General features: G+C 27.0%; 1 protein-coding gene across 1 annotated transcript; it reads right to left on the bottom strand.

The window, feature by feature from the left end:
* Positions 1–1,380: 1,380 nt before the first annotated feature.
* LOC129309466 (reticulon-like protein B21) lies at positions 1,381–6,933 on the bottom strand. The gene is made up of 9 exons (XM_054951056.1): positions 5,351–6,933; positions 5,203–5,247; positions 4,991–5,093; positions 4,827–4,901; positions 4,594–4,738; positions 4,320–4,389; positions 3,813–3,878; positions 2,140–2,262; positions 1,381–1,767 (listed from the first exon to the last, which is right to left on the bottom strand). The coding sequence occupies exons 1-9, from the start codon at positions 6,630–6,632 to the stop codon at positions 1,421–1,423; spliced, it is 2,256 nt and encodes a 751-aa protein (XP_054807031.1). The 5' UTR covers positions 6,633–6,933; the 3' UTR covers positions 1,381–1,420.
* Between the last annotated feature and the right edge of the window lie 19,498 nt (positions 6,934–26,431).

The following is a 26,431-nucleotide window of genomic DNA, read 5'->3' as shown; positions in this document are numbered from 1 at the left end:
AATTGTTAAAATCAAAATATTTTTTAAAAAATATATATATACAAACTGTGAAATTTCTGGACGTGCTCCCCCCACAGGGAAGAAGAAAGATCCAAGGAAATAAGTGAATCAATGGCTTTGATCCGATGGCTTAAAATGTATTACTCTTGGGCCGAAAAAAGTATTTTGTTTGGACTAATGAAATGTTGCAACGCAATCTAAATCTTGTTCTTATAGGGCTTGTATTAGGCCTATGCTTTATGGATTCAGTAAGCTCTATTGAGCCCAGTAAGGAAAAAAGTTTTAAAGTATTGGGCCACATTTGAAGTAAAAGTGCCAGTGTTATGGGCGTGTTATCCTAAGAATGTCCTTGAGCACATAAGCGTATTTGATAATTGAGGTGAGAAATTGACAGTCTTCTTTGTACTTTTTATAGTTTTTTGGATCCTAGTCTATAATTTTTTTAATTTTTTTTTTGTAATTTTTTAGCCCTTTACTTTAATTTCAGTTATTTTTTATAATTTTTGAAGTCCTTTTTTTTTTAACTATTTTCTTGTTGTTAATTAATGTCAAAGTTAATTTTTATTAATGACATAAATTAAATTACATTGTTTTCAAAAGTTGAACAGAAATATTATACAAAAAAATAAGTTTTCAATTCCAAATACTTATGCACTTATAATTTAAGAATCAATTTGATCAATTAACCATTTAAAAAAATTATGTTCCCCTAGTTGCTAGTTTTGGAATTGCCACCACCGAACGACTTCCTACTAGAGCTTCACTACTGATCACTAGTCAGCCATCAAAGCTCCGATGGCCATGGGAGATAATTTTTAAAGGAGAGTACATTAGTAAATGTGCATCAAAACTAATTGCAATCAAAGTCCATAGGACTTTAGGATTATTTTTTCATTTTACAAGACTTTTTGGAAATTAGAATTAGAATTCGTATATGGGACCTCTATATAATTTTTCCTAAAACATTCTATTTTTTAAAAACAAATATGAGGGAAAGAAACCAAGAATATAGTTCAATTTTTTTTTTTTTGGGCCTGAAATATAGTTCAGATTTTAGGAAACAAATCAATGTATGTTTGATATAGACTTTTAAAAATTATATGTTTAACATGATTTAACTAGTATATCGATTAGTATTATACAAAAATTAAATTACATAAATAAAATTTATCTTATCTTATAAATATTAAATATGATTCTCTTTTCATTTGAACAATAATCAATAACAAAAAATGTTTTAGTCAATCAATAAATTATATATTTCATTTCTATTCAAATACATTAATAATACACATATACATTTCCGCCACTAATTGTCATTCAAACCTAACATCAAAATAAACCAGCATATGATAATTGATAATGAAGAACACATAAGTATTTATTTGTCACTAGGATTTCATTTATTACTAGTAAAAATTTACAATGTAGTAGAACTATATATTTTGAATATAGGAAATAAATAATTACTGCATGAGAACAATACTATATTTTTTTTGGCCAAAAAGAACAATACTATATAGAAAAAGCCAAAAAAAAAAAAAGGAGCACACCATTGACCATACCATGGACATGCATATTTAGAATCCTTTCTTAAGTTTATTTGATTCCAATGGAATGTATCCACGCCCTTGATCTTACCTCCACTTGCTTCCTGCCACGTGTCCCCCTCATTTCCCTCTTCTTCTTCTTCCTCTTCTTCCACATATTCATCCCTCACCATATAATGTTGCTGATAATATTTGAACGCCACAAACAACACAAACACTGCAACACGCACACATGTAAATACCAATTCATGTATATTATCATTAGAATATAATGGCTTTATATATTGGGAAAATGGCTGTAAAGTCTTAAAAGAAAGAATTAATAACAATTAAGTTTTCAATAAAAAATTTTATAAAATAAATTGTAAGTATTAATTTAAACAATTGTAAATTAAAAATTTCAATTATAAATTGAAAGTTGAACTTATGATTTGAGTGTCTCATTCGTAATGAGAACTTTTGAATTTGCCCTTGAATTGATATTTATGACTTAAAAAAAAAAAAACCTAACTATCATTATTTTTTTTAACACTTAACTGTTATTCCTCATATATTTGTGTTCATGATAAACTTGATGCTTTAAATTTACCTGCCCAAACACGTGCGACAACTGATGACATATTCCATACAAGGCTGAAGATGCCAAGAGCCACAGCCTTCTTGTGTGAGCATGAATCCCAAGCGTCTCTGAATCTTCGAACCCAAAAATTTGCTTCGCGCACAAAGGTATAACATTCACCACATAAATTAACTAGTAATTAATCAGAAACATAATACAGGTTATCTATTTCAAGATTAAGAAAAGGACAACGACAAAAGGAACCGAGGAGAAGGAGGGGACCATTTTAGAACTTAAATAAATAAGGCTCATAAAGAAGAGAGCTTGGGTTTTGGGAACCCAATAAATAGATTTATGTACATGACAGTGACTATTCTGGAGCTTGAAGTTTTGGGAAGTGCCAAAGAGCATATACAAGAGGTTGAGGACCGTTATGATCCCATAATTATGTCCCTGATGAATAATCCCAAGTGGCATGGGTAGACATGAAAACCCAATTCTCAATGGGCCCAAAACCAATGTTTTGCAATAAATTTTTCCCCCTGATGAATCATCTCTTTTTTGAATAACAATGGTTCATTCAACAAGATTATTGACTTGTTTCTTCAAAAAAAAAAAAAATACAAGTTCCTTTCATCTTCCTCCTCTTCTACTAAGTACTAACCAAGATGGAAGATAATTAAAGATGCAGTTATTCTGAAATCTAGCTAAAATATCAGCTTCCCTAATGAAGCCTCTATACACAAAAGTTAAATTAACATCCAATCGCTGCTTACAAGCATTCTAATACAAGTTATTTTTCCATTTACCCCAACAAATAAGAATTAAAAATATCCAATACAGTTAAGTTTTGGAACATTACAACTGAGAGCATGAGTTAATAATAAATTTATTTGTGTTCTGACTATTTTCATGTACCGATGTAGATAAATCTAAAGGGCCTGTTTTGGATATCCTTTTAGAATCAATTCTAGATTCAAAATCATGGTTTTGAAAAATTTTATTCAAACACTCCAATTTTCTCAAACTCCATTTGGTTTTTCAAAACTCCATTTAGAATAAGTTAAAATTTATTCATTTTAAAAAATCAATATCATTATCAATTCTTAAAATTTTATTCAAATACCATCACATTTTAATAATCAATTTTTTTCAATTAAAATTAAAACACACCAAAAAATGTAGTGTGACTTTTTTAAAGAGTTTAGCTATTGATGTTGGTTTAACATGATATGAATTTAGATGATGATGAATGTATTACGGAGCCCCATGATCTGAATTAATCTTTCTAAATGATAGGTCCCATCAGGTCAGCACTATGGAGACACCGTCTACACTATCACTATTAGGTGCAAAAGATCCGTTCCCAAGGCACGAGGACGAGGTCATGAGCAGCTGTGGTGGGCCTACGAGAGCACTGGCACCACACACCAGTGAGTCAAACATTGCCCACTTCGCACTGCTCGACTGGCCTTTCACTGCAAGTGTACAGCATTCTTTTACACACCTTAACGGTATACCATGAAGTAATGAAGATGGAGTCATCAATCTGGCTTTTTTTCTTTTTTTCAAATCCAAAACAATCAGGCAATCTAATCCACTATTTTTTTCCCTCTTGTCCTAACTGATCACTCTATTTCTATATATTCAGAAACTTTCAGATCATATATTTAACAAAAGGTAAACCAAATTCGGGAAATTACCATATGAAGTTAACTGTGCAGAATAGGAAGAACAGACTTTTGGTACCGTAAAAACTCCAAAGAAACCTGAGTAGTGAGAAACATATACATGTCAGTTATAAAATGGAAAAAAAAAATAATAATAATCCACCGAAACAATTGATAAAGTGAGAAAAGAAATCTTTAATAGAGTTTTTTGTATATCAAATTCATTAACATAAAAGAAAAGTTTAATAATTCTCTATCTAGCTAATGGGTAAGTTTAAATGAAAAGAAACTGAGACGCAAGTAATCTGCTTCCTCTGATTTTGTTTCAAAGGACCTGAGGGTTTTGAACTTTTGGCTTTTCACAAATTGGTCACATAAGAGGGCACTATCTAGAAATAGGCTTGGGCACTTCCCTTTTCACAAGGGCATGGCACAAAGCCACAAAGGATCATCTCTTTTAGCTGTTATATTTCTAAACTGATCTTACCCAACCCAAAAAAAAAAAAAAGAATGACACAAATCAATCAAAAGGGAACTTACCGAATTTGGCCATTTTCCAAATGGTTATGGAGTTGCCACATCTGGCTAAAACAAAGAGCAATACTGCCAGCTGCATATTTCATAGCTTGAGGTCAAAATTTTGCAGTCATTCTTTTATTAAACCACCAAGGTATAAAAAGAATCAAGTAAAATGTAGCGCGCGCGCAGATGCTAACATGTTTAATTGGAGATATTCTCATAAAACACTCTTTTAACACTGCGTAGGAAATGACAAGGGAAGGAAATCACGTAATCAGTGAGTAGAGCACGTTACCTTCATTGTGGTACCAGGATCTCCAGAAAAGAGGGCTCTGAGTTTAGAAAGCAACTCGTTCAAATAAGGGAGAATCAGTTTTAGTACCCAAGTTGCTTCTTCTTCTCCCAGTACATAATTTTTGTCATCTACGTCTATGACTCCCCTGTATAGAAACAAAAAGAAAATCAGAAACAGAGTACTTTCCTGATAATTTTCTGTCATTCACTTTTCTCCCATGCTTGGACTATTACCTGCAAATTAAGGATCTGTGGAGGAAGATAACAGCAAGATAGACGAGGCCCAGATAGGACAACACAGAAATAAAGCTGCAACCACAGGGACAGGGAATTTGTCAGTTCAGGGAATTGACAATTACTATGTTTTATTATTTTATGTTTCAGTGCGAATTTCTGACCTCACATTTATATCCTGTGCATAAGAAGATGAGATTACAACGAATGTTCCAATGCCAAAGACGAAGGCTGATCTTGAGATATCTCTCCACATGACTAAGTCAACTGAAGATTGAAATTTACAATAAGAAAAATGTTAAAATCTGAATAAATTTTGCCAACAAAATTCATTTTTCACTCCTGCACATTTCTGAATTGCAGATAGATCAATCACCTAGACTCTGCAATTTGCTCTGGGTTTGAGGGAAGCTATGGTATTCTGCTCACGGAATTGAAGAATAAAAGTCAGTCAGTGTTATTAAAATAAACAAGCACAGAGCCCAGAAAACAGACTGAGAAAAAGGAAAATCAGAAGAACTTACTTGAATGTGAATTATCTTTTGAGAAGTTTTGGTAAATTGTGGAATGCCTTTTAACTGGAGGAGATTGTTTCACAGTAACTGCAGGGATTGACACAGGTCTTTCATAATTTTGCTGAAATCTCCTGTAGGTACTCTGAATTTTCTTGGGTTCTGGTTGATTCACATTCACAGCCTTCTTGTTTACAGGTTCATCAATCACAGCCTTCTTTTCTGGTTCCTTCACAACCACCTTCTTGTCTAGTTCATTCGCAACCTTGGTATTGTTATTCTCTGGTTTTTTCACGACCATTTTCTTTTCCTGTTCATTCACAGTCTCGTTATTCTCCGACTCCTTCACAATTTTGGGCTCTGTAGGAATGCTGATTTCCTTCACATCGAAACTCTCCTCCGCCTCAGTTTCGATCGTCTCATCCACCGCGTCCTCCTCTTTATCTCCATCTTCATCTGTTTCTGCTTCTTCGTCGACTGAACCATCGGCATCGCCGTCGACGAGCACCGACAATTCCGGAGAACATTTCGTTTCGCTCACATTTTCCGTACTGCTTGAAATGAGCTTCTCTTCACACACCCCGAAATCCTTGCAATTTTCGTCAGTATCGTCGTCCTTCTCATTCTGAGCTGTAACATTCTCGATTCGGCCATTGATCCCATTGCTTGACTCATCCAAAACAGGATCCGACGCGGATTTCGTCTTCCTCAATTGTGCTGAATTATTCTCCCCAACGCTCTTCACATTATTCTGATTCGCCGTCCTCATTGAATCTGACTTCGACTTCCTCAAACTCCTCCCAGGTCCCTCACTGGATTCAACCGCATCTTTCGGCACCTCAGATCTCAGCTTTCTCCCAGGAATCGAAGCACCTCCAGTCCTGGGCCTCCTCGTCGGAATCGGACTCTTCTTGATCCCATCTGAAGAAACGTTGAGCTCCTTACATTGTTCATCACAATTCTTCAGCCCCGACTCTGATTTCCCTTTGGCAATCTGCATTTGAGCCTTATCGGTTGCATCTGAGCTATTGTCCGATTTCCCCATCCTCCGCTTCCCACTCGCAGCCACACTCCCCACAGTGCTTCTCTTGAGTCTGGAGGCAGTTCCAGAGGCAGCATTGGGAGGTACTTCATCAGAATTATCATCGCCATTGAAGACCTTAATCCCACCTTTGACTTCATCACTCTTCATCCTGGATTCCCACACAGAGCCAGCAGCAACAACAACAGTACTACTAGTAGCAGTAGTAGAAGAAGAAGTTCTAGAGGGAATTCTCCTTCTAGCTACATCCATAGGACCATCCAATTGAGGTTTTTAAGGGGCATGAGTAGTGGGGGACATAGGTGTGTTGGGGTTAAGGGATAAGAAGCTTTGAGCTGAAGGAACGGACATGGCAGTTGGTGGGGGAGAAGTGAAGCATTGGGATCCCTTTGTAAAGCACAATGAGAAGACTTTGTCGCGATGTAGAGAGAGAGAGAGAGGTTGGTCTCTTTTCTTTTTCTTTATGGTTAGCTTTAGAGGAAATAAGGAGGAGGTAAATGAATAAGGTGGTGGTGAAGATGGTGGGGTTGAATGATTAGGGCGTGTTAAGGATGATGTTGAGCATGACGATTCCTTTTTCTGCATTTGATTCCACAACTCTCTCTCTCTCTCTCTCTCTCTCTCGCGCAGACACAGACAGTCACAAAAAGTCACCCCTCTCTCACATGCACATGAAGACGCTTCCTACATTTCATCAGATTTCTTGTTATATTATAATAACAACTGGATTGGGATTTGGATTCTCTTAGACCTACACTGCAATTGTTTGTTGTAATCTCTTCAAAATTATATATTTGTAAATAAATTATACTTACGGACACACTCTTGAGTCTTGGCTGCGCGTTCATGGTACTGCCGAAGTGGTCAAGGAGTATGAGAATCATGTGCTTCAATTTTTTATTTTTCCTGCGTACTGTATAAACATTACTTATATTTCAATATTACAATACATTTTAATTGAATTATATTTTAATAAGTTAATTAATTATTTTTTAAATACACATTTTTTTGTATTTATTTTTATTTAATATGATATTTCAATTAAAATATTATTAATTACATCCCAAGTTAAGGATAATTTTTTTAAAACAATTTAATTATATCTTAAAAGATTTAAAATATCTTATATATATTTCCTCACTTCAAAAATATGAAACATTTTCTGTGAGATAAAATATTAAAAAATACTTCCTCCATTCCAAATTATAAAACACTTTTAGACAAAATTTCACATACTAATAAATCTCATTAAATACACTTAACAACCTTATCATTTCAAAATAAAAATATAAACTTTTCAAAATATTTCTAATTTAATATATTAAAAAAAGTGATAGAAATTAATTATAGAGAAAGAAAGGATGATATTAAAATTAGTGTATTACTAGCTACTCAAAGTGTGTTATATTTTGAGACATAGAAACTACTTTGAAAGTGTCCTATAATTTAAGTTGGAGAGAGTATATAATATTTTGTGTATTTTAAGGTAAAAACAATCAATGAGATTTTTTTTTTCAAACATATACAGGCATAATTAATAAGGTTTTTTTAGTTGAAAAATTATATTAAATAGAAATAAATATAAGAAGAGTGTGTAATTTTAAAAACAATTAGCTATCTTATTGAGTAATGTGATTGGGCTTGTACTATTGAAGGAAGGGTGTGTAATTTATAAATAAATCTCATGAAATTCAAAAACAATAACAATTCCCTTGAGATTTAAGTGTAATTTAAAATTTAAATATATAATAATAATAGCCTTATTAAAAATATATTGTATCAATTAAATAATTTATAATTATTTTATCAGTAATTTATAAATATTATTTTTACTTTTTACAACAGTAATTTAACATAACTAATAGTTAAACAATCATGCATTATTAAAAATTTTAACACTAATTATTTATAAATATTTTATTAGTAATTTATAACTATCACTTTAACTTTTTACAATTGTAATTTCACATATCAAATAGTCAAATCGATTATACATTAATAATAAAATTTAATACTAATTATTTACAATTACTTCATCATTAATTTATAACTATTACTTCAACTTTTTATAATTATAATTTCAAATATTCAATAATTAAAATGTTTGAATATTTGATGTAAAAAATAGAAGTTACAGTTGTGAAAAGTTAAAATAATAGCTACAAATTATTGTGAAATAATTACAAATTATTTTATTGATATAATGTATTTTTAATAGGGGCATTATTGTTTCTAGACTCTAATTTTAAGCTACATTCAAGTTCCAATGGGCCATTCAAAATTTCTTAAAACTTACTTATAAATAAGTCCACTCTATGTAACCTATACATAATTTTTTCATTTATATGTGCCCTGTGGAACTATTTTATTAACAATTTTTTTAGAGACAATCATTGCATCTTAAGTTAAGAAAATTAATTTAGTTTTTTGTCACTATTATGTTAAAAAATATACACTCTCTCAATTCAATATTAATAACGTTTTTCAAAAATATCTTTAATTACAAGTGTAATTAATAAGATTTTTTTAATTACGACGCTATTAAATAACAGCAAACATAGAAAGAATGGATAATTTTAAATGTCATTAATTAATTTATTGAAATGTAAATTAATTAAAAATGTCATATAATTTAATGAGGATATTAATTTTTAATACACTTTTAAATAAAATTTTACATACCAATAAATCCTATCAAAAACACTTAAGAATTTTATTTTTCAAAATAAAAATATAAAATTTCAAAACAAAATAGAGAGGGACTGAAATTAAATAGAAAAAGAAAGAATAATATTAAAATAAGCATATTTAATGAGATATTAATCTTTTCAAAGTGTTACACATTTTGGAATGTTGAATCTACTTCAAAATTATTTTATAATTTGGGACAAAGAGAGTATTATATTTGGTAGTTAGGATCAAAACAAATCTCTTAATTAAGTCTTAATTATATTTAACACCGAAGAGAGAATTAAAAGAGCTGCATTATTTAAAGTGTGTGAGTACTGAATAGTACAAGTTAGTAGAAATCTTAAATTTTAATTATCTTAACATTGTACATGTAAAATAAGATGGAAAGAAACTTCTTGTTGATTTCCAACTTTAGTTGATTAGATTGTTGCCCTTTATTCTCTTTCTCTAACAGAAATCACCACCACATCCATGCATTGTGAAAGAGAGATGATCTTTTTATGAACCTGTTTCAAGAAAAATACTAACAATATATAAAATAATTTATATAATAACAAGTCGTATTGTTTAAGAATGATGCACAATACAATTCATTTATCAAATTTCATATAATGTACAACTTCCAAACTAGCGTATATATATAATTGAAATTATAATTATATGAACAGTAATTCTGCATTATCTTTTGAGTGTGTGTATATAATGATAATGATATCTATAATTAAAAATTAAATAAAATTTAAGCTATGTTAAATAAATGCACAATATATCCGTCACCTTAGCAGATACACACATGTATGCATGCATGATACCATTGTGTATAATATTGATGAACCATGTGGCTTCTAACACGAAGCCCCATAGAATGCAATTAAATACCCATACATGCATCATGCAATATGCATGGTTTGTCGACTAGCCAAAGCCTTGTGTAATTAATTAAATTAATTAAGTAGTTAATTGGAAGAGGAAGAGAGGACACTGACCTGACGTGGCCTCCATGGTTTGTTGGTTTTTGCTGTGTTGGTCTTGTCACATAGCCTTCTAGTTTTACTTTCTATATCTCATTAAAATTAATGAAAAGTAAGTAAGTTATTGATGTTGTTTTTTTTTTCAATTTATTTATTTAAAATTATTTTCTCTCCCCTGAAGTTTTTAACTTTTTACTTATTAAAAATTGTAAAAGAGTAAAATTGAAAAGAAGTAATTTATAATTCAGTTTTTTTTAATTAAAAGTAGTTCATAAGAAGGACTATAAATTCCTTTTAGAATATGACTTACATGTAGGACCGATAAGTCATGAATACAACGCCTTATTTATTCCTTAATTATTCTTTAGCATTATTTTGTTGGCCAAAAAATTCTTTGGCATTATTTTTGTGCATATGTACTCTTCTTCTTGCATGATTCCATGTACCACTAATTTTGTTTCCTTTCACTGTCAACTTTATCCACTAAAAAAATCTTCTTATTAAAATGCCTTTGGTCTTATGTTTGTATGTAATCATTTGTTTTGTCAATGACTTTTCCTCCAAAAATAAAATTCTTCTTCTAAATAGTTGAATTTATTTAAGAGTAATTGATTAAATTATCTTTTAAATTTTAAATTCAATAATATTATAGACTCTTAACTTATTTTTTTATACAAATTATTTCTTAACTTTAAAAAATGGTACAATTTAGTTTCCATTGTTAACAAAATAAAAGTTAACTTTAAACGTTAGTTAACTAGAAAATAAAAGACAAAGATCTCAAAATTTATAAAAAAGGACTAAAAAATTAAAAACTCTTTTGGTCCTTTTCTATAACTTTATGGATCCTTTTATTTAATTTGTGAATCATTTATTGTAATTTTTTGTTCCTTTTCTGTAATTTCTAGTCTATTTTCTATCATGTTTTAATTAACTAACAATTAAAGTTAATTGTAGGAGTCCGATTGTTCTATTTTCAAAAGTTAAAAGAATAATTTATATAATAAATAAGTTTAGGATATATGGTGTTACTAAACCTAAAGTTCATGAAGGAATCTGTTCATTTACCTTTTATCAATTTTTATACAAAGTTTAATTTGAAAATTATGAATATAAAGTAATGTTTTAAAAGCTAGATTGGATAATGAATTGAAAAGGTTAGTAAGTTATTATTCTTATAATTTAACTGATTAGACTAGCGATCAAACTAATAATATAATAATTAAATAAAAATAATATTTATGTACATATATATAAATAAAATATTAAAAATACTAACAATAGCTAGAGGTGAAAAAATGGGCAAACCTGATTTATCAAAAAATTATCTATTTCTGAAACTCAACTTATTTGAAAGGCTCAGGGCCTTGTAAGCCTGTTTTATTTTTTAATTTTTTTAAAAAATAAAAAATTTAATAAAATAAATAAATATAAATACAAATATAGAATCTTAATTTTAAAATGAAGAAAAATTTTTTTAATTCAGATTAACCTTATCAAATTTAATAAATATAAAAGCTTGTATATCATAGAGTATAACATTAATCAAACCCAATAAATAGGCCTTACAAAGTAATCATATTTAAGAAATTAATAAAAAAATTGTCAATATCATGTTAAAATAAATGATAAAAGAATCAACATCAATTATTTTAACGACACAATAATTGAAAAATTATCGATTTTTTAGTTAATAGGATTTGGAGGGTTGTATAAGCCGAGCTCTTTTTTTTAAGATTTACTAGCATCAAGCCTTGAAGCTCAATTTTTAAAAAAAAATTATCAATTTTTTAAACCTGAACCCTTATTTAAATAAAACGTCCAAGCCCAACTCTTACAATAACATTCCCAGTTTAGTATTGTTCTAATTTTTAATTTTCTCTTTCTTTCATATATATATATATATATATATCTTTTTTATTTACCTTATTTTTTTAGAACAAATGAATTTTTAATTATCTCTTCACTATTATTGACATAGTACCAATAAACAAATTTTGTACTCAAAAGAAAAAATGGTTAGAAACAGTTCAATTATTCTAATTTTTTTTAGTTTTTCAAAACCTGTGTGGGATCAAAGCAAGCTAACCCAAATAAACTAATAAAATGAATTAAATGGTTGAACCAAACGCTTTCTTTATCATGTGATAATTCGACCAATCTGAATGTTCAGGTTAGTTCAAGACTTCATGTATTCTTTAAACATTGATATAAAGATGATAAATTAACTATATAATCATATTCAATTGAAAAAAATCATCATTGTAAATCAGTACGTGTTTTACGCTATATATTAACATCTTCGATCTTAATTCTTGGGAATATTTTGAGATTAAGTTTAAGATCTAGAACTTAAAAATTAAAACTTAAAAAAAAATTGAATGCGTTTGTTTTGTGTAACTACTATCAACGCCACAAATAAATTTGTTTCATTGACATTGGTTCACGGGCCACACGCGGCACACAAGCCCGCGCACCAGAACTTCATAACACCTTTTCCATTCATTTTATTTTTTTATATTTTTATAATTTAAAGAACGATTACACGTCATTGATGCCAATGCTAAGATATTTTTAGAAGCGGAGCCCTGTCTTTCCTCTGCATGTTAACATACAACTGATATTTTCTGCCCTAATAATTTATTTTATCAAATTATATGAGCAAAATAATAATTTTATTTTTAAACTAGTGGTTTAATAATAGAATTAAAAGACATTTTTATCCTTCAATTACTCACTCAAAACGTCTATCAGTCTAAATGTTTATATAGTGCAATTTTTTTAAGTTTTAAAAATAGTACATTAAATATCTTGCCATTAAAAAAATTAAATTTGATCATTACTTAACAGAAAAATTACAAAAAAACTAAAAAATTAATAAATGAACACATAAAATTATACATAAGTATCCTATAAAAAATTAATATCAATTAAATTACATTAAAAAAATTAAATTTGATCCTTAGTTGACGGAAAAATTACAAAAAAGACTTAAAAATTATATAAATGAACACATAAAATTACAAATAAGTACCATTTAAGAAAATTAATGTAAATAAAGTCACATTTATATATTTTAGGGGACTTAATTGATATTAATGTTTTATAAGATACTTATGTGTAATTTTATGAGTTTTAGGGGATTCAATTGATATTAAATTTTTATAGGATATTTATGTGTAATTTTATGGGTTTTAGGGGATTCAATTGATATTAATTTTTTTATAAGATACTTATGAGTAATTTTGTTGGTCTTTTTTTTTTGTAATTTTTGAAGTCATTTTTTGTAATTTTATTGTCAATTAATGATTAAAATTAATATTTTTAAAGGCATCAAGTTCAATACACTATTTTTAAAAGTTAAAAGAAAAAATTACATCACATAAAAATTTAACATACCATGTGCTCCCAAGCAAATAATTAGGGAGCAAAAATGTCTTTTAACCCTTAACAAGAGTTGGGACTTTAATCTTTTTAGGTACCATTTTGCCATTCTAAAATTTTGAAACATTCTAATGTGCCCTTCCTATAATTACAGGTAATGCTGGTTAGCTTTGTATTGTGGGGTTCACATTTTCTTTCATACCACTCCCTCCGTTTCTATATATATATATATATATAAACTGTATCACATAATTTAAAAAAATTAATTAACTATAATAATTATACTTGAGAATTAAAAAAATTAAATTAAAATACTTTATATTAATTAACATAAGCATGTATTAATTATTTTTTATTAATATAAATTATAATAGGTGATTTAAGAAATGTATAATAAATACTTATTGAAATATATAATTTTACTTACATAAAAAAAATAAAAAATGATAATTTCTTTTATAAATGAAATGAGAACAGAGGGAGTACTTGACAGTCAACATTCATGTAATTAATGAGGACATTGTTTTTAAACGTTGTGGGGTAAAATCACATCCAAAAAAAAAAAAAGGATTCAAGATGCTTTCAAACATACAGTTTAAATACAAAATTACCTTTTTATTCAATTATATATAGGTCATCTCTTTTTTTTTTTTTTGCCTAATAATTTACTCTAGGATTAGGACAAGATCGTGCTTTAATTTAATTACAAGAATAATTACATCAAACTAATGGAGTTTGTTTAATACATAAGGATGAGGTTGGTCCAACCTCACACACGAGCTTCACGTTCACCTACCCTCATGTGTTTATTTTTCTCGTTGTATTAGTACCATGCAATGCTATATATGTCAATAACGAACAAGGTCCCCATGAAGGGCAAGCAACATGGAGCATAGAATATAGATATACTAAATTACAATATCTTAAAATTCTCTGAGTAGAAAATAAATATAACGTCTGTTATATTATACCTTCCTGTTTCCAAACGACAAAACCAATATTCAAAAAACGCAACAAATTGTTGCTTTTCACGAACCAAACTTTGGAATCCACTGTCAAACGGATGTCCGAACACCCAGGTAGACGATGATACAGTGCTCATCATCAAAACTGCGCCGTTTCAATACAAAGGTTTGCTTCCCCCCGGGGGGGAACTACAAGTTATTATTATAATAATAATAAGTAATAATTATAAAATTATTACTATAATATTTAAGTGTTTAAAATTTGACCTAAAGAGTTCATATATAGAATTTGACCTACATTGTTCAAAACCATACTGATAAATTAGGAAAACAATTATCCGAGCAATCTAGAATAAGGTTAAGTTTAGCAGAATGAGCTAATTCTTCATAGCATAATGAACCAATATTTAAATTTTTGCTAGAAAAGATGCTTACATTTAATACTAAACCATGAACAATATTATCTCTGATAGAATGATGTTTGTGTGCAATTAATAAAATTTTAAAAATATAAATTATATAAAATATTTGTAATTTATAATTACAATTTTGAACTTTAGAGATAAAATTTTATATTTGAACTGTTCAAGTATAATTTTAATAGTTTAAATTCATTTATTTATCATTATAGTAATAACTTATAGTTTTAGAGGCGGGGGAGAGAGAAATCTTCGTTGTGAAAGGGCACAATTTTGATGATGAGCACGATGATACTCATCCTGAGATGATGAGCACTGATACAGTATTCAATAGACGAACCCCACTTTTATCATATATGTGGCCCCCCACAAATGTAGGCATGAATTTGTATAGCATCAAGAGGGAAGAGCAAGGATTGGATTTTGGATTTAGCAATTAATTAATCAACGGTCCCCTCACAAATCAAAGGGGGAGGGAAAATGAAAGGCTCTCATTGACAAAGGGGAAGGATGGAGTAAGTATTAGTTAACTAGAAACTAAGAAGGAAGGAAAAAGGAAACAAGAAAGAGAAGAGAAAAAAGTGGTGAGAAAATTAACAGCATGTGGGGATGTTTGTTGGTGTAATGCAGTAAGGGTGAAAGGCAGAACATAATAAAGAATGAGTAATGTGAAGAGAGGAGAGGACAAGACATAACCCTTTTGGATAGACCCCACCACTTTGCTTTTTAGTTGGGATGCCATGTGATAATAATAATAATAATAATAATAATAATAATATATATATATATATATATTTTTTTTTTTTTTTTTACTTTTTAGAAATTTTATTTTCATTTCTTCTTCTCCTCTTGCCTTTTACCTAACCTCACCGACACTGCTAGTCCCATTTCAAGGCACGGGCTGGAAAATTCAGCAAATGCCCATCCCAGTCCGTGTAAAAAATAACGAGCTATAAAAAATATAAGAAATTCTTAATTAAATTTTACTTTTAATAAAATAATTATTTATTTTTAAAGGAACCATATATTTTTATATTTACTCCTATTTAATAAAACATTTCATTCTTAAAAAAATATAAAATAATTTATTTAATAGGAGTATTTTTTTTAAAAAAATAATAATTACACTTTAAAAGTCTCAAAATGCTTTATATTTTTTAACATTTAATTTCTCAAAAAATACCTTATATTTTTTAAAAAATAAATTATTATTTTTAAATAAAAATGATTACGGCAAAGATCATGTAGTTGACAACAATTAAGTCAAATTAAAATTTAGAAAGCCTTTGCATGGCTAGTCTAAAACTGTAAATTATTCTCAACCACATCATCAAAATTAACTGAGTAAAAGAATTTTTAAGAAAACCTCATATAATAAAAACTGAAGGAATCTTTCTCTCTCTCCCCTCTCCCATACCTCTACGCTAATTTAAAACTCTAAATATATATAACTGTTGTTATTGGACTAGCAATAAGTACATCAATATCAATTAATTTTAATATAAAATGTTAAATTTAAGATCTTGTTGTTTTATAAGTCTGGAGTTGGAATAATAACAAAAATAATGTTTTGCATGTAGCATGGTATCATGGAAAGCCTTGAGGATTGACTTGAGTAGTGGATCTTGCTCAGCTTTTTATTTATTTATTTATTTTTGGGTGAGTAAAAGAGAAATTTCATTAATCAGCAACTGTACAGCATACGAAAGAGACAACTAAACAACTTTAAACCAGAAATCAAAACTTTGAAGATCTTGTTCAGCTTTAATGTATATCTTACAACTTTCATTCTGTTTATGTGTAGCATGTCTTTAATTTACTCAAATCTCATGTCAATTTCACCATCTAAGCAGGGGAAGATAAGATTTAATTATGAGAAGGTCAAAATTAAAAAAATATATATACTACAAAACTTTCATAAATCTTAAGAAATGGAAGTATATAACATTTATATAATACTAAAAAAAACTATAAACTAGCACGTCTCATATATGACTTATTGTTAATAATAATTTTGACATTTTCATATAAAATCTGGGCATATTTATTATTTTTTATGAATGATTATTTTCCAACTAATATTCTTGTTAATTTTTTATCTTTTTTAAAAAAATTAAAGTCACTGTGTTTTAATTTGATATAAAGAATATGTTAAGTATAAGTACATATATATCTTGTAAGATCAAGTGCAACTATTAGATCAAAAGTTATATTCTCTCAATTCAAAAATATAAAACATTTTTTAAAAAGTTAGATATTTAAAAATGTAAGACATTTTTAATTTTTTGAGGTGTAATCATTACCTGTTTTTTTAAAAGTGCCCCTATTGATGAATGACTTTATATTTATTATAAAGTATTTAATAGAAGTAAATATAAAGAGATATGGTTAATTTAAAAGTAAGTAACTACTTTATTGAAAGATGAGATTCGGTTAAAAATATTTTATATTTTTATATGAAGGGAGTAATTGTTAGTCAAGATACAACTATATCTTTTTAAGCCTTTTCCAAGAGAAGCACCATTTACGCCAAACATCCTTAAAAACTCCCCCCAACTATACTCATTCAAATACATGACCTGGCTCTAACACCAAATATCAAATTAAGCAGAACCACTAGGTTGAAAGTTATAGTTATTACTTAGGGCACAACTCTATTTTCTTAAACATTATCTGAGGGGTTGCACTTATCACTAATGCCATGGATTGTGATGCTAAGTCCATTGAATTATAAAGGGAAATGTTGGCCAAACCTTTTCCAACATATCTTAATTCTCAAAAATAAATTTCCTTCTCCAAGACCAAAACGGATCCGGGAAATATAAATAACTATACATATTTGCTTATATATTGTACGAAATTTAAAGAATAAATTGCATTCATTATGATACTTATGTGTGTGTGTATTGACGTTGATATAGTCTTTAACAATAATAGGTTTAATAATTTTGAGTTGATCACTAGTCAGTAGTCACTATGATTAAAATATTGATAATTGTAGATAATAATTTGAAAATCGGTTAATTTAATTCATTTAAAAATTAAAAGATTCGCAGGGAAGTCAATGTCAAGTTATTGGGATTAGCATAATATGAGAGCTTAATTGGTTAGAGTTGCAAGCCTATACCGCCTAACGTTCACACATTGCAATGTCATTTTTTTTTTTTTTTTTTGGGTTAAGATCCCCACATCAGCATCTGCTTGCTTATAGTACCGTTGAAGGCACGTGACTCTAGCGGCGCACCTCACGCGCTCTTTACGTCTTGTAATATTAATATGTTTTGGTATAAATCTTATGAAAATATGCTTACATGTCTTTATAATTTCACTCAATTTTAAATTAAAATCTTACAATTTATTTCTTTCAATTTTATTTATAAGATACCTTTTGAAAATAATTTTTAATTTAAAATATATAACACTTTATAATAATTCAATTTTTTTTAATTTTATCCTTTCTTATTAACGTGAAAGTATTTAATATAATTATATTATTATTTAAGGTTAGGGGTATCAAGAAAAAAAAACTTAATTTTTTTAATATGTATGCGTAAAATGGTTAAAAATCTTCTACAATAAAGACTAAAGAGAATATTTGTTTTAATTAAACCTTTATAGTTTCATTTATTATATATAAAGACCCCTAAATGAAAATTAATAATAAATTATTAAATTTTACAAAACAAAAATACTCTTGGAGTTTGCAGGAAATTTAATTTAATATTTTTAGCTAAAATTTAAAAAAGATTCTTAATTTTGTTTATTTAAAAGAAAAATGTAAGAATTTTAACCTACAGAGATTAAAAAATTTAATTGGTTAAAGGGCTTAATTAAAATAAAATAAACTACATGGATTAATTTAAAATGGACTATAATTGTAAGGACCTGCAAATATATTTTTCCTAAATCTTTATATTTTTTTTTTATCAGACCTCTTTAGTTCATCCTATCCACAATGTGAATTTTTCTATTTTTAAATATGTCTAAAAGAACAATGAGAAGATACTAACAATACTAAATATGACAAACTATGATTAGCACTGTTAATATTTGTGTTGACGTGAATTATAATTCAATATATTGAAACAAAGAACATGAAATAGAACACGGTGAACAATGTGTTAATCTGCTAAATTACAACTCCACACTCAACATAAATACTATCTCATAGTCCTTTCGAGCATATTTAAAAAATAAAGATGTTAATTTTGTAACTTGTAAACAAGATAAATTAGATGAATCTGAAGCAAAAAAAAATTATGGAAACATATAATAAAACATGTTAAATTTAATAACAACCAATAATTATATTTTCTCTAGAGTTTATCAAAAACTATCATTAATGTGATATTTTCGATCATAACTTTTATACTCCTATTTTGTTAGTTGTTACCCAATTGTTGGGTTCATAGGATGCAGTTACCATCCACGCCGTGACACGTGCCTGCCTTTCCAGTCGTGCACTGTATCTCAGCAACGCTACGGTACGGTAAGCCTCTTTTTTATTATCTACATCGGATTTATTTTTCTGACAAAATTATTCAATGCGTTGTCTTGAATCTCATGTGATCCGGATTTTTAAATTCAGTTTTTTCATTTTTGACGACTTTATGGGATTCTGTTTCGGCACCAAAACATTGCATCTTGCAGTGTTTTTTTTTTTCTTTCCTTTTTAAATAAAAAATTATAATAATAAAAATAAATATTATAAAATTATTATTTTAATATTTAATAAAAAATTTAACATATTAAAATTTGACTTGAATGGTTCATATAAAAATTTTGATTTAAAAAGTTCAAAACTGTATTAAAAAATTATAAAAAAATGATCTTAAGAGTTTAAAATAAGGAGTTAAAGTTTAACAAAATGAGCTAGTTTTTTATAATATAACAAAACAATGTTTAAATTTTTGTTAAAAAAACTTATATTTAATACTTAATCATGCTTTAATGATAATACCTCTCATAGATGTGCAAAATCAATAAAATAAAAAAATATTTTACAAAATATATTTAGTTACAGTTATAATTTTTTTTACTACAATTTTAAAATTGTTCAAACTAAAATTTATATGTGAACTGTTCAGATCAAATTTTAACAATTTAAATTTATGTATTTATTAAATATTAAATTAATAATTTTATAGTATTTATTTATTATTAATAATATATTTTGATTTAAAAAGAAAATAAAAAAAAATAACACTGCAAAACGTGTTTTGGTGCTGAGCACCGAAAACCGAATCCTAACTTCATGCTGTTCAGACAATTTTTAAATATTATTTTTAAGGATAAAATATACTGCCATCTATTTCATTTTTAGATGACATTTATGTTTTTTTAAAAAGATATTTTAGTTAAATATATGTGACTTAAAAATTATTTAATGATTTGGTAGGTAAAAATAAAATAATAAAAGTGTGTGGGAGTTTGTGTTTTGTAAATATTAATTTCAAAAGATGTTTGTATTTTATAGCTATTATTTATAAGAGAGGTTTGTATAAGTTTCAAAATTAGAGTAAGATATACGTAATTAAAGTAAATAGATGGGAGGTCAATATTTTACTCTAGTTTTAATTATTAAAACATTTATTTTATTTTTATATTCTCTTCACTTCAAAATGTGATGCTTATAATTTAAGTAAATTCATGAAGAAAAAAGTATAAGATTAATAGGGAATTAGATTATTACGTATGTTTATGTAATTAATGTGAAGGCTTGTATGTGAAATAAAAGGCAACATCATAATTCAATGTGTGGACTTGATGTAAATAAATGATGCACTACAATTATATTTACTTTCATTGTTTTTTTTTTTTTTACTTTTTCTTTGGAACATCTCGATCCCATCAGATCTTGTTATAAGTAACTGATAATTAAATCAGTGAGAATAAGAAAAAAAAATTGCATAATTTAAATTTTCTAAAAATTACTTTGCCTTTTCATATTCACCTTTAATAAATATAATAAATTTTAAAAATAAATATTCTTTATCTCCTCATTAAAAATTGAGAAGAATGACATATTTAAAATAAAGCAATTAATGTTACATGATGCACAAACTTTTAAAAACTGACTTATATTTAATACTATCACAATGTTTTTTTAAAAAAGTGATTTATAGTTCACTCCTAAATATTCTCTATCCTTAATATAAGTTATCTTTTAGAAGAAATTTACAATATTTTTTATAAATCATTTGCATTAAAAAGAAAATCATTAATTACTTTCGTTTAATTTTATCTTTTCACAATTTCAAATGAGTAAAGAGTAGAAAATTATATGAGAGGGAAGGCATTTTTGGAAATGATCTATTTAATAAAAATAAGTTAGAAATTTCTTTTATTTTTAGATAATATCAATAATTCAACTACATCATAAAGTAATTAGAAACTACTTATAAATAAGATGGAAAACAGTATAATACCTAGTCATATTCTAATTTTTTTCATTTAATTTATATTCTTTTCAAATTATCTTGATTAATTGCACAATTTTTTCCCACTCTCTTTATCTTTCGCATTTAATATATATACTTGTTTAGCCTCACTAAGAAAGGGATATTTTAGGAAGAGTGACACGTTTTTTTTAACACAATAATAAAAATAATCAACTTAACTAATTTTTTTAATCTCCATAAATAAGTGAACCAGGTCTTATACTTAGGAGCGAACCAAGCAATCGAAACATTAAATTACATGTTCTGCGTCTGCTTGTTCATTGACAATCTCAATTTCAAGTACCCAAATAATATATTTGCCTTTGCCAAAAACAATGGCCGCTTTCATTATTTATTTATTTACTTAATAATTAAACTAATATTGGAATCTTTTCACTCGATGGACTTGTTTTATACTTTTATTGTTCGAGGCACAAAAAATTAGAAGATATGAACAACTCGCTAAAGTTAGAATCAATCATTGAAATTTAGTGAAACAAAAGAGTCAATATTTTTTAAATAAATATCAAGTTAATATGAAAAATATGACATTGAAAGAATTACTTTTCATATAAAGTCCAACAATATATAAATCTAAATTATTATTCCTTCTCTTAAATATTATAAAGCATTTTTAATTGAATTATATTCTCAATGAATAAGTTGTATTAAAATTACGCACTCTTTTCATATTTGTTCTTGTTTAATAGAGTGTCTCAGTTAAACAACCTTAATAATTACTTCTTCTATTAAAAAATATAATATATTTTTAAATGGTTGGATGTTAAAAAATGTAAAACATTTTTATTGTTTTAAGTTACAATTAATGTGATTTTTTTAAAAGAACACATAATAAATAAATCACTTTACATTTATTTTAAAGTAATATCCCTATTTAATAAGCATAAATATAAAAAGATTGTGTTAATTTGGAAATAATTAACTACTTTATTTGAGTGAGATTCAGTTAAATATACCTTATATTTTTTAACAAAGGGATTACTCATTACATTATGCTACTAATTTAAGATATTTTTAGAAAAAAATATTAATTGTATCTTGAAAGACTTAGATTTGATAATGTTTTATATTTTTGAATATAATATTTTAAGAAAATATCTTATAATATTAAAGGAAGATTATGTTAGATGGATATACTTTTATGTGACAGAAAGGGTCAATTATTAAACGAATAAATTAAAGCTAATTAAATAAGTAATTATGTAAATTGCTAAGCTTACACACATGTAGCAAGATGTCATTGTAATCTGTCTATGACCAACTTTTTAGATTTCTTGAATTTCAACCAGATAATGTTAAAATGACAAGTTAATATACTCTCCCATTCATTATATTTGTCTTCTAAAGTTAATTATTGCAAATGTTTTAAACAAATAAAATAAACATGTAAACATATGATATATTTTACCAAATTCGTCTCTACTTTAATTTGTCTTTAAAAAATTATATTTTTTTTGTTGATTGCTTATAGGTATCTTTTTATTGGAGTCAATTATATTTGAATGTTAGATATTAAATATGGGTATGTCTTTCAAATAATTTTAATATTGACTCATTGGGATTAATGATTAATTCTCTTTGCTGGACCTAATCTTGTTGGTCTAAGAATATTATTATAATAAACCATAAATTACTCTTAAAGTAAATTATTAGGAAAAATGTTGTTAAATATTATTTTAAAATTCTAAAAAACTTGCAATAAGAAATACTTTTTTATGAAAATAAATACAATATAACGGAGGAGGAAAAAATAGTTAAATATTATTCCTATCGGCCAACAACAGACAAATATTTACTGTGTCCTAAATTATAAAATATTTTTAGATAAAATCTTACATATCAATAAACTTATTAAATACACTTAACAATATTTTTTTAAAAATATAAAATTAAAAATACTTTTGATTTAATATATTGAAAAAAGATATGGACATAAATTAAGTAGAAGATAAATAATAATATTAAAATAAATCTATTTAATGAAATCTTAACTTTTTTAAAGTGTTTTATATTTTGAGATATTAAATTTTTTTTAAAAATATTTTATAATTTGGTACTAAGGTAATATTATTTTGAAGAGATGTGATTGATACTCATTAATTAATTTAAGTTCATGCATGAGTCAAAGGTCATGTAAAATATTAAAAAGCATAAGATAATATATTAAATTAACTTCAAACGCACCATACTATTCATACGTCTTTTAATATATATAATGCGTCGCAGTGTACGAGACAGAATAAAATTAATAATACAAGCAGCGTATAATCTCTTACACAACACATGTTGGAATATTTAAACCTAACATTGCATTATTAAGATGTTTCATTAAAATAATACGAAAATAAAATATACATTCACTGAGGGACAAGCCCTGATGTCATTTGCATGATCTGCGGGTGCCATTATGTATTAATTCATTCGCTCTAAAAATATAAAATACTTTAACTAATTTCGTAAAAATTAAGAAATATAGTTCAGAGTTTTTTGTATTATTAAACTGATAAAAAATTAGCACTACGCTCTACAATTGAAATTAATTTTTTGTGTCTTAATATTTTTCTTATATAATTTCTCTACAATACAATTAATAAAGCCATTTGTGGAAAATAAGAAATTAATGCTATTCTACATTTTGGATCAATACTAACTGGTGGAAATTACCTTTTTTTTTTGGATCAGAGGTAGCATGCATTATAATTATATGACATCTATTAATACTAAATTAAATCTGAATATATATATATATATATATATATAAAATTTTTTCCAACGATTGAGCAACTTCATAACGCACACACAATCTCTCCATCCACAATTATAAAGCAATTTTTAGAAACCATATGCTTAAAAATATAAGATATTTTGGTTGCTTTAAGATTAATTAATGAAATTTTTTTAAAAATACCTTTAAAATATGTTTTGGTCCTATAGTGAATATTAATTTTGATCCTATTTATAGGGTACCTATCTGATTTTTATGTCCACTTTTATGCTTTTACTCCTATTACATGTTGAAATGATTATTAAATACTGAAGTATTTTATTTTTAAAGTATGCATATTTAATAGGGTAAAGTTAAAAACTTATTGAATTTTTAGATATAATTAATAAGATTTAATATTTTTCTTGATTTTAAAGAAATATAGTGAAAGTGACTTATAAATAAGATCAAATAGAGTATTTAAAATTTTAAAAAAACTTATATACCTAGCCTTATGTAATTAAGGTGCTTGTTTTTAATTAAATTAAGATAGGTAGATGTTTTATATATTACTTTCTATAACAAACTCTCGTTATTAATATTATTAATACATTAAGATTTATATATCTTAATTTGATTGAATAAAAGTATATTAAATATATAAAGTTAAGTATATAAGTCTTGCCCTTGAAATAAGTAGTGTTTGTATATTTATTTGTGATTAAGTTACCTAAGGGTAGATATGAAGAGAGTATGTACTCCCTCCATTTAAAAATAAGTTTTTAGATAAAATGTTAAAAAATATAAAGTATTTTTAGTCTTTTAAGGTGAAATTAATAAAATTTTTCAAAAATACCTTTAATTGAGGGGTGTAACTAATAAAATTTTTTAATTTATAAATATAAAAGAATGTATAATTTTAAAATACAATTAACTAATTCATTGGATTTTTATTAAAAGTATCTTATAATATCAAACTGCATTAACTATCTACATATACAAAGGATATGCTTCCAGGAATTGCAAAATGCAAATGGGACCTTCCTAGTTGTCTGCTTTCTTAGTAATAACATAATGCCACAAGCAATCTTACTTTGGTTTTCGATCACCAAATGTGCGAGTCATGACAGAAATAATGAACACTCAGAATCAGAAAAGCTCTCCAGACAAGTTTAATAGTGAAAGCTTTTGTCACCCAACTTAAAGAATTGATCGAAAAGCACAAATCATTGAGACATTCGACCAATGAACATCAGTTTTGGTTACATTTCACCAAACCCAAGTCATCCTCCTCTCATTCTTGATCTCCAACCTCAGATTCCTGGATTTTTCTTAATGGTCGTTTAGTTCCCATAGCACCAAACCTAGCAATAATTGAAGCTGATATGTAGGTTTAGAAAGATGTACGTTCCTCTTTTCTCACTTATTTTCTCTACCTTTCTCTAAAATAACTCTTTTGACTGTGATCACATCCTTATTATATGAAATTGTACTTCCCTCACATTTCAGGTAGTCCGGTGCATCCCTTGTGATGACCTCCTTTAGACTTTGTTTGGAATAAGAAGAAAATATGAAGAGGGAAAAACTAGAAGAAAAATATATTTTTACTATTCTTTTTCTCTAATTTCCTTCTAGAGGGGGGGGGGGAATTAAAGTCTTATAGGAAAAATAAAATCATCAACTTTATAATTTCATCAAATTTTACTTTCAGTCATTGTAATTTTTTTTTCTCTCAATATTTTCAGTTCTTATAGTTTCAACAAGTTTAGATAACATTTGTTATTCAGATTCTTATAATTTTAATGGTTCTTATAATTTTAATGCTTTCAAGCACGAAAAATTTTGAAAAAATTTACAGCAAAAATTAATAAAATTATGAGAACTAATAATTGTGTTTTTTCAACTTATGCTAGGAACAGAAAAATATCTTTTTCTTTCAATTTTCTACCTTAATTTTATCTCCTTATTTTCTTTTCATTCTAAATCGAGGTTAGGTCTTGTCATTTGTCAATTCATTATTTTCCTTATTCATAAAGAATTTAAACTCCGCCACCTATGGAGAAGATGTTGACAAAAGAAGTCATCTACAAGTAGTTTTGACTGAGACAGGATCATTCCAGTGTAGACTTAAAGACAATACTAAAAAACAATTAATGAATTAAATAAAGTATTAAAAGCCAAGAAGAATTAAAAAAGAAGCCCATTGAGAAAATTTGCAAAACTACGATTCGTTTTCCATACCTCCAATCCTTTATAATAATATTGATAAATAATAAAAAAGAGAATGTGATAAAAAATAAAAAATAAAAGCATACGTTGAATTCTCTTATTTTCAAGCATCTATTTTTTCCATGACTTAATAAACAACGATCCTTTTTTTTTTTTTTTTGCGCATCAATCCTTCACGTTATAATGCCTTTAATAGCAAGGAAGGAATATTATGATCTAAAAGTTCA

The sequence above is a fragment of the Prosopis cineraria genome, unplaced genomic scaffold (genome assembly GCF_029017545.1).
Source record: "Prosopis cineraria cultivar Desert tree isolate PC_DT_omini unplaced genomic scaffold, ASM2901754v1 PC4, whole genome shotgun sequence".
Taxonomy (NCBI): domain Eukaryota; kingdom Viridiplantae; phylum Streptophyta; class Magnoliopsida; order Fabales; family Fabaceae; genus Prosopis; species Prosopis cineraria.
This window is presented reverse-complemented; position numbering and strand designations above follow the sequence as displayed.